General features: G+C 40.2%; 3 protein-coding genes across 3 annotated transcripts in view; 1 reads left to right on the top strand and 2 right to left on the bottom strand.

The window, feature by feature from the left end:
- Positions 1 to 7,816, top strand: part of LOC142348773 (uncharacterized) — a 34,805-nt gene extending 26,989 nt beyond the window's left edge. Inside the window, exon 9 of the mRNA XM_075400270.1 lies at positions 7,340 to 7,816. Within this exon, the coding sequence (XP_075256385.1) occupies positions 7,340 to 7,533 (194 nt within the window). The 3' untranslated portion in view covers positions 7,534 to 7,816. The remainder of the gene's footprint in view (positions 1 to 7,339) is intronic.
- LOC142348236 (uncharacterized) overlaps positions 1 to 12,815 on the bottom strand; it is a 223,240-nt gene that overhangs the window by 93,263 nt on the left and 117,162 nt on the right. The gene's annotated exons all lie outside the window — the stretch shown is intronic.
- Positions 8,221 to 12,815, bottom strand: part of LOC142348099 (uncharacterized) — an 11,460-nt gene continuing 6,865 nt past the window's right edge. Inside the window, exons 3-4 of the mRNA XM_075399263.1 lie at positions 9,355 to 9,578; positions 8,221 to 8,923 (exon numbers count right to left, since the gene is read on the bottom strand). Of these exons, the coding sequence (XP_075255378.1) occupies positions 8,364 to 8,923; positions 9,355 to 9,578 (784 nt within the window). The 3' untranslated portion in view covers positions 8,221 to 8,363. The remainder of the gene's footprint in view (positions 8,924 to 9,354; positions 9,579 to 12,815) is intronic.

Here is a 12,815-nt window from a genome sequence, read left to right as displayed (position 1 = left end):
AATGTTGGGACCTTTCATCACAAGGAAGAAATCCCCAACGCTATCTTGATTTGAAGAACTTCATGGAAGAAAGAACACGCGCCCTAGAAGCAGCCATACAGCAGTCATTATCAGCCATTGACAAGAAGCCCACCAGCAGCCCACAACTTCGAAGATTCCATTCACATATAGCCACATCAGCGACTACAACGTGTGAATGTTGCGACTAAAACCACACAATTTATCAATGATAAAGTTTCAAAGCACTTGCAGTACAGGACCGAGCTCAGTTGATCAAGACAAAAACACTTTGCTTCAACTGCCTACGCCCGGACATCGAAGTGAACAATGCAACGGTTTAACTTGTAAGAAATGCAAATGAAAGCACTACAGTCTTTTGCATTTGGAAGCCAATAACACATCGAGGAGAGCTTCATCAGCGCCAACGGTTACAACTAGCAGTACGTCACCACAAGAAGCAAGCAATCAAGCATCGAAAACAGTCAACAAAAGCAAAGAAAATTTTACAGCCGCAGCACAGTCGCAAAATGAAGAAAAAGAAGAGGAAGTATTTCTTCCCACCGCAATTGTTTCAGTTGACAACAACGGAAAAAGAACTGATATCAGAGCCATTCTAGACTCTGGATCCCAAAACAACGCATGCAGTACAACGCCTTGGATTGAAAAAAGGAAAAGCCGACGGCCGAGTTTTTGGGCTCGGAGTTCAAGAAGTCAACAGCCGCAAAAGATCATTAACTTGATTCTGAAAACGAAGGATGAAGACTTCATCCGCATCAGAGCAACTGTCTTAGCAAAATTGACCAGCAATCTGCCTTCGCGTCATGTAAATGTCAGCAGTTGGACAAAACTTCAGGACCTCAATCTTGCGGACCCAAGCTTCAAACAGCTATCCACCATAGACTTGATAATTGGAGCAGGACACTATAAAGAGATCACGATTGGAGACAACAGAATGAAGAAACCTTAAAAGCCAATTGACTGCCGCCTATCTTGTTTCGGTTGGCTCGTGATTGGACGCGAGAGCCAACTTGAAAAGAAGAGTACTCAACTTCAGTCTTTTTTATTTGTTCTGAAACAGACCATTTACAGCAATTCTGGGTGATTGAAGAAATTCCGACAGCAACACTGTGGACATCAGAAGAACAGAAATGCGAAGATCACTTCAAAAGTACCACCCGACGCAACTCAGAGGGAAGATTTGTTGTGAGACTCCCTTTCAAAGAAGACTCCAAACCCCTGGGTGACACAAACCATCAAGCGAAAAGAAGACTACGGAGCTTCATCTTCCAACTGGAGAAACAACCAGATTTATACAACAGATATAGTCAGTTCATTCAGAATTTCATTCAACTTGGACACATGAAAGAAGTTCCCAGGAATAAAATTCATGTGCCCGCAACAAACTGTTTCTACTTGCCACACCATTGTGTCATCAAAGACGCTTGCAGCACAACTAAACACAGAGTCATATTCGTTATCTCAGCTAAGTCACTAAGTCAGCGAGCGGAGTATCTTTAAACGACCGTCTCATGGTTGGACCTCAACTTCAATAGGACCTGTTTGGAATTCTGATTCGTTTTCGGTTTCATCAAGTAGCACTTTCTGCCGACATTGCCAAGATGTACCGATAAGTTCAAATCGACGATGAAGACAAGGATTTCACAGGGTTTTATGGAAAAATCCAAATGACACAGAACTGAAAACATACAGAATGACAAGAGTGACCTATGGAATAGCATCATCTTCGTACCACTCAGTTAGACCTCTCAAAGCCTTAGCAAACAGTTGCACCAACAGCAACCTCCGCCTTGCAATCAATGATGACATGTATGTGGACGATTTAGAGCACGGGAGCCTCAGATGTAGAACACGCCGCTCAACTTCAGGACAAAATAATTGGAACACTGAAAACAGCTTGTTTTGATATACGAAAATGAACATAAAGCGTTTCATCACTTGTTGAGCGATTGCCTTCCAGTTTTTGCGAAACCTCAGACAAAATGATAATCAACAGTGACAACTACACAGTCAAAACCCTTGGCATAAAGGGGAGCCCTGTTCCAGATCGTTTCGCCTTCACAGTTTATCTGGACAAAGAATTTCGCAACACAAAGAGAAAAATGTTATCGGAAGTCACAAGGTTGTTTGACCCACTCGGATGATTGTCACCAACAACCATTTTGTTGAAATCCTTCTTGCAAATTCTTTGGATGAACAAGTTGACCTGGGACCAATTCCTATCGTTAAACATCCTAGAACAATACGGAAGATTTCGGCATCGACTCAGAGAAGTGGAAAGGATCAAACTTGAACGATGAGTTTTTGCAGCACTTTTTTCGTCATCTTTGGAGCTTCATGTGTTTTGTGACGCCTCAACCACAGCGTATGCCGCAGTTGTCTACGTGCGAGAGCAAATGGACGACCGAGTGCACACACAAGTGATAACAGCCAAAACAAGCGTTGCCCCAATCAAAACTTTATGTGTCCCGCGTTTAGAACTCTGTGCAGCACTTCTTGGAGCGCAATTGTCTCAAGCAGTGAAAAAAGCCATCAATGACAGCCGTTTTCCCAACCCCAAAGTCTTTGCTCGGACCGATTCACAGGTGTCCCTCCCCTGGATTAAGGATATACTTAGGAAATGGAAGACTTTCGTTGCTAACCGAGTTTCCAAGATTCAGATCATCATTCCATCAGAAAATTGGAAGTTTGTACCAACAGAAGACAATCCAGCTGATTGCGCATCACAAGGAATTTCAGCCGACAAACTTCCTAATCACCAACTTTGGTGGAAAGGACCCAATTGGTTGCGTCAAGACGAGCAGTTTTGGCCTTCATTGGATGTTACACCTCTCTGCTACGCCTCAGCTGACGCTTTAGGCGAAGTAAACTCATAAGCCCAACTGTCTCTAGTAACGCAGCATCAGCAGCAAGACAACAGAATATTAGATTAACTTGTAATAGTCTTCGCTTACGTTAATCTATTCACTCAACAACTACAAGCAAGAAAAAAAGAGAAGGTCAAGCAACAATCACAGTCAGTCGCTACCTGCAATTGATCTTTCAAATACGTATCAAAAACCAAAACCAAAAGCAGTTTCTGACAAAAAGCCGCACTGGAATGTTCAACTAAAGTCTTCTGACAACGACCAAGATCATCAGCATCTACAACACAAGATGAACCCCCGAGACCAATCTTTAAACAATTTCACAGAAAAACTGTTGTAACCAACCTGCAGGTAAATCCATGCGAAGATCCGTGTTTCTCCAGCAACAATCATGTCGCATCTCATCGCCAGAAAATCTGCTATCGAAACGATTCCCAACAACCACAGCCCCTTCTTCAGAGCAGCCATAAAGACCAATCCCTACAGCCAAACATCCATCACCTCAGTCAAGAAGCAGAAGATTTGTGCCCGCAGCTCCCTCTCCCTGGCGAGCACACAGGGTCAAAGGCAAAGCAATTTACGCAAGGTTTGAATAGACTTCAGCAAACAACCACTGAAATCCAGTCAACACCGACTGACTTGGTTCCACCATCCTGCAATTTTCTTTCAACACCAGACTATTATCATGAATTTAACAGCTTTGTTAACCCAAATAAACAGCATCAGCTCTTCGATGAACAACGTCCAAATGAAGGGCAACAAAAACAATAAGAATCAATGGAGCACAAATCACAGAACGAATCTGTTTACGAGCTACAGACGGATTTATCATCAAGTCTTTCATCGCCGCCAACAAGCCTTCTATCAACAGTTGGGATGAAGAAGCAACACATCACAGCAAAAAGACAAATTGGTGTTTGTCATCAACTTTCCCCATCAGATCTCCACTCAGCGAGAATAGCCCTTTACAGCATCATGCAACAACTCTTTCTGCCGGAGTTCAGGTATATAAAAGGATCAACAACACCAGAAGACTCAACTTCAAACCTACCAGTTGGATCATCCAGCAAGCGTATCAAGAAAAACAGTCATCTACTCAGCCTCGCCCCATTTTTCGACGAAGACAACAACGTCATCCGCGTTGATGGTTGTCTTGCAAATTCCCCGTATAGCGTGGAAAAAAAGTTCCTCATAATCATTCCAAAAACATCTCCACTAGCCGAGTTACTCATCCGAGAAAGTCATTTGACAAAACCTTCACAGTGGACCCCAGATGACCCTTTTTGCCCTCCGACAAACAGTTTGGACTCCTAGAGGAATCGCCAGTGTTAAGAAAGTCATTCACAACTGCAGGCACTGCATACGATTTGACGCCCGCATACGCCAGCCATTAATGGGAGATCTGCCAGCAGAACAAATAGTTGGATCTTTTGCCTTCCAGTTCACTGGGACGGACTATAGCGGGCCGTTTTATACCAAAGATTCTTCACAGAAACTGCAAAAATCATACGCAGTTATATTCATTTGTTTCACCACAAAGGCGATACACTTAGAGCCAGTGGAAAATCTAACCAAAGAAGATTGCCTCGATACCCTCAAGAGATTCACAGGAAGACGCGGTACTCCCCAAGCAATCTACAGTGAAAATTCTACAACATTCATTGGAGCCCGAGGAGAACTCGAATTCAGGCAACTTCTTCGAGATGAAGAGTTCAGGGATCTCATTAACAATTTTCTGAGCCAAAATCACATTGATTGGTTTACAATACCTCCCAGGACGCCACATTTTGGAGGACTGTGGGAAGCTGCTGTTAAATCTATGAAGCTCCAGCTTTACAGAAAGGTTGGATCGACTAAGTTATCAACCAGTGATTTCGCAACTCTCCTGACACAAATTGAGGCCATCCTCAATTCTCGCCCTCTAACAGCGCCATCAACCGACATCAAACCCCTAGCTTTAACTCCTGGACATTTCATCATCGGAAGACATATCACAGCTACACCCCAGCCATCTTCACCAAGGAAGAACACCTTGTCACGACATTGGAGAAACATAGAAAAAATGATTCGTCAGTTCTGGAAGAAATGGAGTGTCGAACACTTTTCTTCATTGCAGCAGCTGAACAAATGGAGGACAGAAAACGTACAACAAACAGTGGACAATATTGTGATCATCAAAGAAGACAACACTCCCCCAATGTGCTGGCCGCTTGCTTCTATAATACAGACATTCGACGGTAATGACAACATTGTTCGTGTTGTTCAGGTGAAAACACAAACTGGAGTTTACATCAGACCAGTCAGTCGCCTCATACCCCTTCATCGAGAAGAATCAGAAGATCGTGGAGCAAATTAAATGATTAAACTTTGAGAAACACCCAAGGATTCCCAATTCGTTTGATCACACCATCGAAAATATGTACCGAATCAGTTTTATATGAAATTGATATCATTTCTGACAATTTTCACAAAAACCAAGTTGTCAGTTTCAACAAAATCATCTTCTTTGTACCCTCAACTGTACTTGCAAGATAATAACAAAGGAAGCCCACAGATGTCACAATTGAACGAGTTCAAGGAGGCCGGGAAGTGTTCAAGGTCAAAAGAACTTTCAAGGTCTCAACAAAATTGAAACCAAGAATTACCGCGTGCCCTAACAAAGTCACAAGAATTGTAACTTTCACAACGACAAGTTTGTTTCCGTTTGGATTCAAAAAGCTATACATAAGCGAAAAAAGCGTTGAAGCAGAACTTCATTAGTAATCGAATATATTGAAATGAAGTTGTATTCAAACGTGTAAATTTTGTTTTAACGTGCACTTCCTAATTAAGTTCTGTTTAAAGGTGCCTTCAAAATTGCTTGCAAAATCAAATCGCCCCTTTGCAATGCGTATTCAGATTCACATATGCGTGTTGAAATACAAAGCTCACAAGATAAGAACTACCCAGTCCACTTCCTACTTGTTTTAATTTTGATGACAATTTTGTGCTTTCAATTTTTGCTTTGTTTAAAAGAATTGCAACCACAGGAAGATAAAGTATTTTCGAAAGTTTTCCAGTGTTCTTAGCTTCCTGAGCTAAAACTGTGGGTTTAATTTTTTGATAAAAAGTGAACATTTCATTTTATACTATGTTTGGTGTCACTTTCTCAGTTTCTCATTCATAAATGTGTATATTTTTTTTTCTATTTGCACTTTTTAATACCATCAGTCTTGTTCTCCTTAAATTTAAAAATTCTTCTCTTTTCAATCTTCATTAAACTATTTACGATCTCCCTGCTCGTTGGGTGAGACAATACTTACAAAAACGAAGGTCCCCTCTCATTGGGTGACACCTCTAAAATGACCTTAAAATTTTTATAATATTATAAAAGAACTCGAAATTGAATAGAACAGTTTTAACGCGGTTACAGGAACCCTAAAATTGGTTCATTTGTTTTTGGCCATTTTTTCTAGAATTTTTTTGTGAATTTTTAACTCAGAACGTCGCTGATATCAACAATTTTTTCTCGTAATCTGTCAATCTTGGACATATTTCCCTTGACCTCTTTTTGAGATTTCAGGAAATCTTTCATTTTCTGCAGGGTTTTCCTATATGTTTGTATCTACCTTTTAATATTTTCCTTATTTTCATAATTGAGTCACTTTTTCCGTTCATGTCATTGTTTTGACGCGAGAACTTGTGCAGCCAGTAAAATCTCAATTGTTTGTCCAGATACAGGGCATAGATGCTGGCCAGATATAAGCCAGATATAGGCCAGTCTGTTCCCGCTCTGGGCATTCGGGAACTTAAAACTTAATTTGAATTTAATATAATTCAGCCGTGCTTATTAATGATATCGTCTTCACAAGCGCCGAACTATTTTGACACTCAAATCCGGGGTACCAGAGAGAAATTGTTATGTGCACACCCAGGTTTATGTCGCGCTCAAAATTGCCTCTGATCAGACCGTCCCAGACCGAAGTGACCTCCGATCAGACAAGTTCCAGACCATTGTCCAGACTAAAGTGCGCTCGAAGCTTTTTCCAGACCATGTAATTCGAGCGCACCGGGAACATGTGTGCGCTCGAAGATCGTCTTATCAGAGGTCACTTCGGCCTGTCCAGCTCGACCCAGGCATCCTTTCAACCTGAAATCGTCCACGTTCACATTTCGGTTTTTCGCGTAATTTAGAATTTAGAACTTAACTTAGAAGCGTATTTTTTGTGCGTGTGAAAAAAAGCGCCTGACCATACTTTCATGTGCTCAAATTCAAATTTTTCAGATTGTGGACTTTGGTTTATAACCTATATAGTTATGACCCCTTTAAATTTTCATAAACTCGATTCACAGAGTTAAAAGTAGGAAAACACGAAATAAGAGATCGGCATTACAGCTGAGCGCCGACAGGTAATTGGGAGGCTCTCAGTTCAGAGGGAGAGGCTCTCTCAAATAAATGAAAGATTCCATTTTAGGCGAACTCTACCCCACAATGATAACAAGAGGCTACACTTACGAGAAGATCAACTCGCTCAAGGAATCCGATTTCAACAAACTCAAAATTGACAATCACAATGCGAAAAAGATGTTCTGTGAGGTGCTCAAAATGCGAGCGGCTTTCGACCAGCAGATCAAATCTTTAGACGAATTGGTCGATGTTAAATTGTGATCAAATTTAACTTTAGTGAGCACAAAAACTCAAAGCTTATGTTTAAAAATAAAGTTTAAGTCACCCGGGTCGAGATGTCGGCGCCGTTTCAGCGCATTTTTTTTGTAAGATATGGACTGAAATTATGTAGAATTGTCGTCAATGCGCTGAAATCCGCTGAAATTTTGAGAATTCTCCGAAATTTTCATTTTTCACCGCATTTATAGCGCATTTATTGCATAAATTTTAGAAAACTTCCAGCCTGAGACATCAAAAATTTTGCTTCACTCAAGCATTTTTGTATTTCTAACGGTGTCCCGCTTTTATTCACCCCTCTATCTTTTCACCCCGATTTCATATAAAATTGGGACTAATCGATTAAAAATTGGGATCTTTCATAAAATTCTTTTATAAAATTGGGACTATTAAATTAGTAAAATAATTACTAAAATAAATTATAATCACTTGGCCATGCCTTAGCGGCCCGCGGGACTTAATATGAAAATATCATAATGGGACATGGGATCAACATATCCGCTTAGTTATTGCAAAACATGCCCGACTGCAAATGATAGAGGGGTGAAATTATAGAGGGTTTAAATGAATCGGGGTGAAAAAAACCTTTCTAACATGCTAAATAACTATAAATCACCTTTTAACATTACTAACATCCATAATCATAGTAAACAGACCGATTTTTTTGGAAGATTTTGTAGATCTGTTATTTTTGTTAATTATTTAGTAATATATTAATTAGTAACCATTAATTGAAGGCACTTATCCGCAATCGTTTTAATTATGTTTGAAATAAAGTTTGACCTTCACGTGATTCTTCACGTGATGCAAGTTTTTCACTTTTTGGAAGGAATATATGCTCTCCTGTAAGTCGTGGAAAAATTCGGTGGATTTGGACCTCCCGAAGTTTTCTGCTTCAAGACTTCAAGCCGACTGCTAATCGCGTCAGCCGACTCTAAATTTCCGACAGTTCGTGACGTAATAAGAGCTTCGACCTCACTCGGAACTCTCGGCGAAGCAGGCCCTTTTCCTTTTTTGGAAATGTGTTCAATTCCTACGCCTTCGTGTCGCGTTCCAATTCGAGAACGAGACGTAGTTGCGTCATCGAATTTCACGACTTGAGGATTACATAAGTCGTCGAATGCCGCCTCGTAATGACGTAATTCGTGAGGAACATAAGTCAATCTGTTATGTGATTGGCTGTCGAATGGAGCTGGAATTGTTGCAACGTATTGCGGCCGAGCCGATTTCAGAGGCGCTTCGTACGAGTCGGAATTCCATTGAAAGTCGGTTTTTGTAGTCGTTTCCTGGGCAAATTTCACATCGGGGTCTTGGTAGGGAAAATCGTTTCGCATAAGGGTTCGTCGTGAGTCCCCAAAATGTGGGTTAAAGTCACCTAATGAACAATTCCAGACCTACTTTCAAACTATACTCAACTCCAAAATACTAAATTTGTCTCATGAACGTCAAATTGTACTCTTATCAAAATTAAACTTTGGTTTTCAAAACATAGTTTTGGCTGTTATCGCGATCATTTTTTTAAGGTTGTTAGGAAATTCAAATTTTACCAAATAACCCCAACCGAGAGGGGTCCGAGAGGATGGAAGACGGGAGAGGTGATGGTGGTGGGGGGGGGGGGGGGGGGGGGCGTTCATAACCATTTAGTCTTCTCCTATAAAAATTTAGCCGATTTTTTATAACCCAGTTGATATCAAGACGTGCAAAATATGCTGTAAAAAGTTTAAAAGTTGCATGGTAGAGCCGAGGGCCGAGAGTAGGGGAGGACGGGGCTGGTGCTGGGGGGGGGGGGGATCTCAGAAAACTTACGCTCATAACTAGTAGTTCTCTCCGATAACAAATTAGTGGGTTTGTTAATCCAGTGACTGCCCTTAGTAGGAATAGCCTGTCTCTTCTGGTATGCTAAGAACTGAGGGTACTGGTCTTTGTAAGTGGACACTCGCTGGGTTCCGGGCGGTTCTGGACCGAACTCCAGGGACTCAATTGGGCGATGGACTGGAGGTTTGGCTGTGTCTAGTTTAATGAAGTCTTGCCTAAATTAAAAGAAGTGAACATTAAAACACTCACGTGCACATTTTAAAATGCCGAAAGTCTGCAGTGCCAAAAGTCAAAATGCCAGAAGTTGCTACTTAGCCACAAGTTGACTTCCGTTAACTTTCGTCATTTTAAAACGTGCGCGTTTCGTGTTTTAAGCTTGGTTAGGTGACTATGAAATTCTGCGTCTAGAGAAACTGTGACACAAAATTATATACCAGAACCAAATTAGAGCATTCGATTTTTGTCGAGAAAAAGTCGAGATGCTCGCTTAAAAAAGTCCAGGTTAACGTCAAGTTAAAAATTTGTGATAGCCACTCTGAGTCACCCACTAGTGACTTGGAATCAAGTGACTGGGAATCAGCACTTATTCCAAGTCTAGGTATCAGTACTGATTCAGAGATATGATGATAACACATTTAAGACTTGTCAGACTTGGCCAAGACTTGCCAAGTCTTAATCCAAGTCTCAGCCAACACTTGCCAAGTCTTAATCCAAGTCTCAGCCAATACTTGCCAAGTCTTAATCCAAGTCTCAGCCAATACTTGCCAAGTCTTAATCCAAGTCTCAGCCAATACTTGCCAAGTCTTAATCCAAGTCTCAGCCAATACTTGCCAAGTCTTAATCCAAGTCTCAGCCAACACTTGCCAAGTCTTAATCCAAGTCTCAGCCAATACTTGCCAAGTCTTAATCCAAGTCTCAGCCAACACTTGCCAAGTCTTAATCCAAGTCTCAGCCAATACTTGCCAAGTCTTATTCCAAGTCTCAGCCATTACTTGCCAAGTCTTAATCCAGGTCTTGGCAGGAAAAAAAAACCGTCAAAAATAGCCGAAAAAAACGTCACAAAAAGCCAAAAAAATGTCAATAGCAGCAAAAAAAATCGTCGAAAATAGCCAAAAAGAACGTCAAATATGATTGAAAAAACGTCAAAAATAACCGAAAAAAACGACAAAATAGCCAAAAATCGTCAAAAATGATCGAAAAGACGTGCAAAAATAGCCAGAAAAAGCGTCAAAAATAGCCAAAAAAAATACGTCAAAAATGATCGAAAAAAAGTCTAAAAAAAGCCAAAAAAAACCTTCAAAAATAGCCGAAAAACGTAACAAATGATCGGGAAAACGTGAAAAATAGACCCAAAAAATGTCAAAAATGATAAAAAAAACTTGCAAAAATAGCCATAAAAACCGTCAAAAGCAGCCGAAAGATACGTCAAAAATGATCGAAAAAACATGCAAAAATAGCCGAAGAAACCATCAAAAGTAGCCAAAAACAGTCAGAAATGATCGGAAAAATGTCAAAAATAGCCTAAAAATATGTCAAAAATAGTCGGGAAATCGTCCAAAAATATTTGGAAAATAGTCAAAAATTGTCGAAAAAAACGTCAAAAATAAAGCAACGTGTGTAGAACCTCGTGCTATCATGGGGACCCTCACATTAGCACCCCTTGTTACAATTTTACCTTGGTTCAAGTTCGACATTTGTTTTTATCTGAAAAGTACAGAAATCTGGCGATTTCGCGTATTTTAGAGACTGAAACGGCTGAAAAATTGCTGAAAACGACCCAGAAACCCCTGAAAACGGCCGAATTTGACCTTCCGGGGTCCGCTGGCATCAATGGACGTCAGTTGGAATAAGTTGGCATCAGTCTGCATCAGATTCCAGGGGCCCCCTAGAAAGTGTCTAAAATCAATGTAAAAATCGTTGCACGTTGCGAAATTTTTTTTGAATTCAAAATTTTTACTCGAAATTTATTGAAAAGTTGGTTTTGACCTTGGAATCAACTTGCAAGTGCTACCCAAGTCTTGTCCAGGACTCGCCAAGTGTTTATCAAAATCTTGGCCAAGATTTGCCAAGTCTTAATTCAAGTCTTGGCCAAGACTCGCCAAGTCCTAATTCAACTCCTGACCAAGACTTGCCAAATTATATACCAAGTTTCGGCCCAGACTTGCCAAGTCATAATCCGAGTCTCAGCCAATACTTGCCAAGTCTTAATCCAAGTCTTGACAGGCAAAAAAACCTCAAAAATAGCCAAAAAAAAATCACAAATAGCCGAAAAAGTGTCAAAAGCAGCCAAAGAAAATCGTCAAAAATAGCCAAAAAGAACCTCAAAAATGATTGAAAAAACGTCAAAAATAGCCAAAAAACGTCAAAAATGATAGAAAAAACGCCAAAAATAGCCCAAAAAACCGTCAAAAACAGCCGAAAGATACGTCAAAAATGATCGAAAAAACATGCAAAAATAGCCGAAAAACCATCAAAAATAGCCCAAAAACAGTCAGAAATGATCGGAAAAATGTCAAAAATAGCCTAAAAATATGTAAAAAATAGTCGGGAAATCGTCCAAAAATATTTGGAAAAACAGTCAAAAATTGTCGAAAAAAACGTCAAAAATAAAGCAACGTGTGTAAAACCTCGTGCTATCATGGGGACCATCACATTCGCACCCCTTGTTACAATTTTACCTTGGTTCAAGTTCGACATTTGTTTTTATCTGAAAAGTACAGAAATCTGGGGATTTCGCGTATTTTAGAGACTGAAACGGCTGAAAAATTGCTGAAAACGGCCCAGAAACACCTGAAAACAGCCGAATTTGACCTTCCGGGGTCCGCTGGCATCAATGTACATCAGTTGGAATAAGTTAGCATCAGTCTGCATCAGATTCCAGAAAGTGTCTAAAATTATTGTAAAAACCGTTGCACGTTGTGAATTTTTTTTTGAACTCAAGATTTTTACTCGAAATTTTTCGAAAAGTTGGCTTTGACCTTGGAATCAACTTGCAAGTGCTACCCAAGTCTTGGCCAGGACTCGCCAAGTGTTTATCAAAATCTTGGCCAAGATTTGCCAAGTGTTAATTCAAGTCTTGGCCAAGACTCGCCAAGTCCTAATCCAAGTCCTGACCAGGACTTGCCAAATTATAAACCAAGTCTCGGCCAAGACTTGCCAAGTCATAATCTGAGTCTCAGCCAATACTTGCCAAGTCTTAATCCAAGTCTTGGCAGGCATAAAACCTCAAAAATAGCCAAAAAACATCACAAATAGCCGAAAAAGTGTCAAAAGCAGCCAAAGAAAATTGTCAAAATTAGCCAAAAAGAACCTCAAAAATGATTGAAAAAACGTCAAAAATAGCAAATAGCCAAAAAACGTCAAAATGATAGAAAAAACGCCAAAAATAGCCCCAACAAATGTCAAAATTGATCAAAAAAGATTGCAAAAATAGACGAAAAAAAAGTAAGAAA

Source organism: Convolutriloba macropyga, chromosome 10 (assembly GCF_964194025.1).
Source record: "Convolutriloba macropyga chromosome 10, txConMacr16.3, whole genome shotgun sequence".
NCBI lineage: Eukaryota > Metazoa > Xenacoelomorpha > Acoela > Convolutidae > Convolutriloba > Convolutriloba macropyga.
This window is presented reverse-complemented; position numbering and strand designations above follow the sequence as displayed.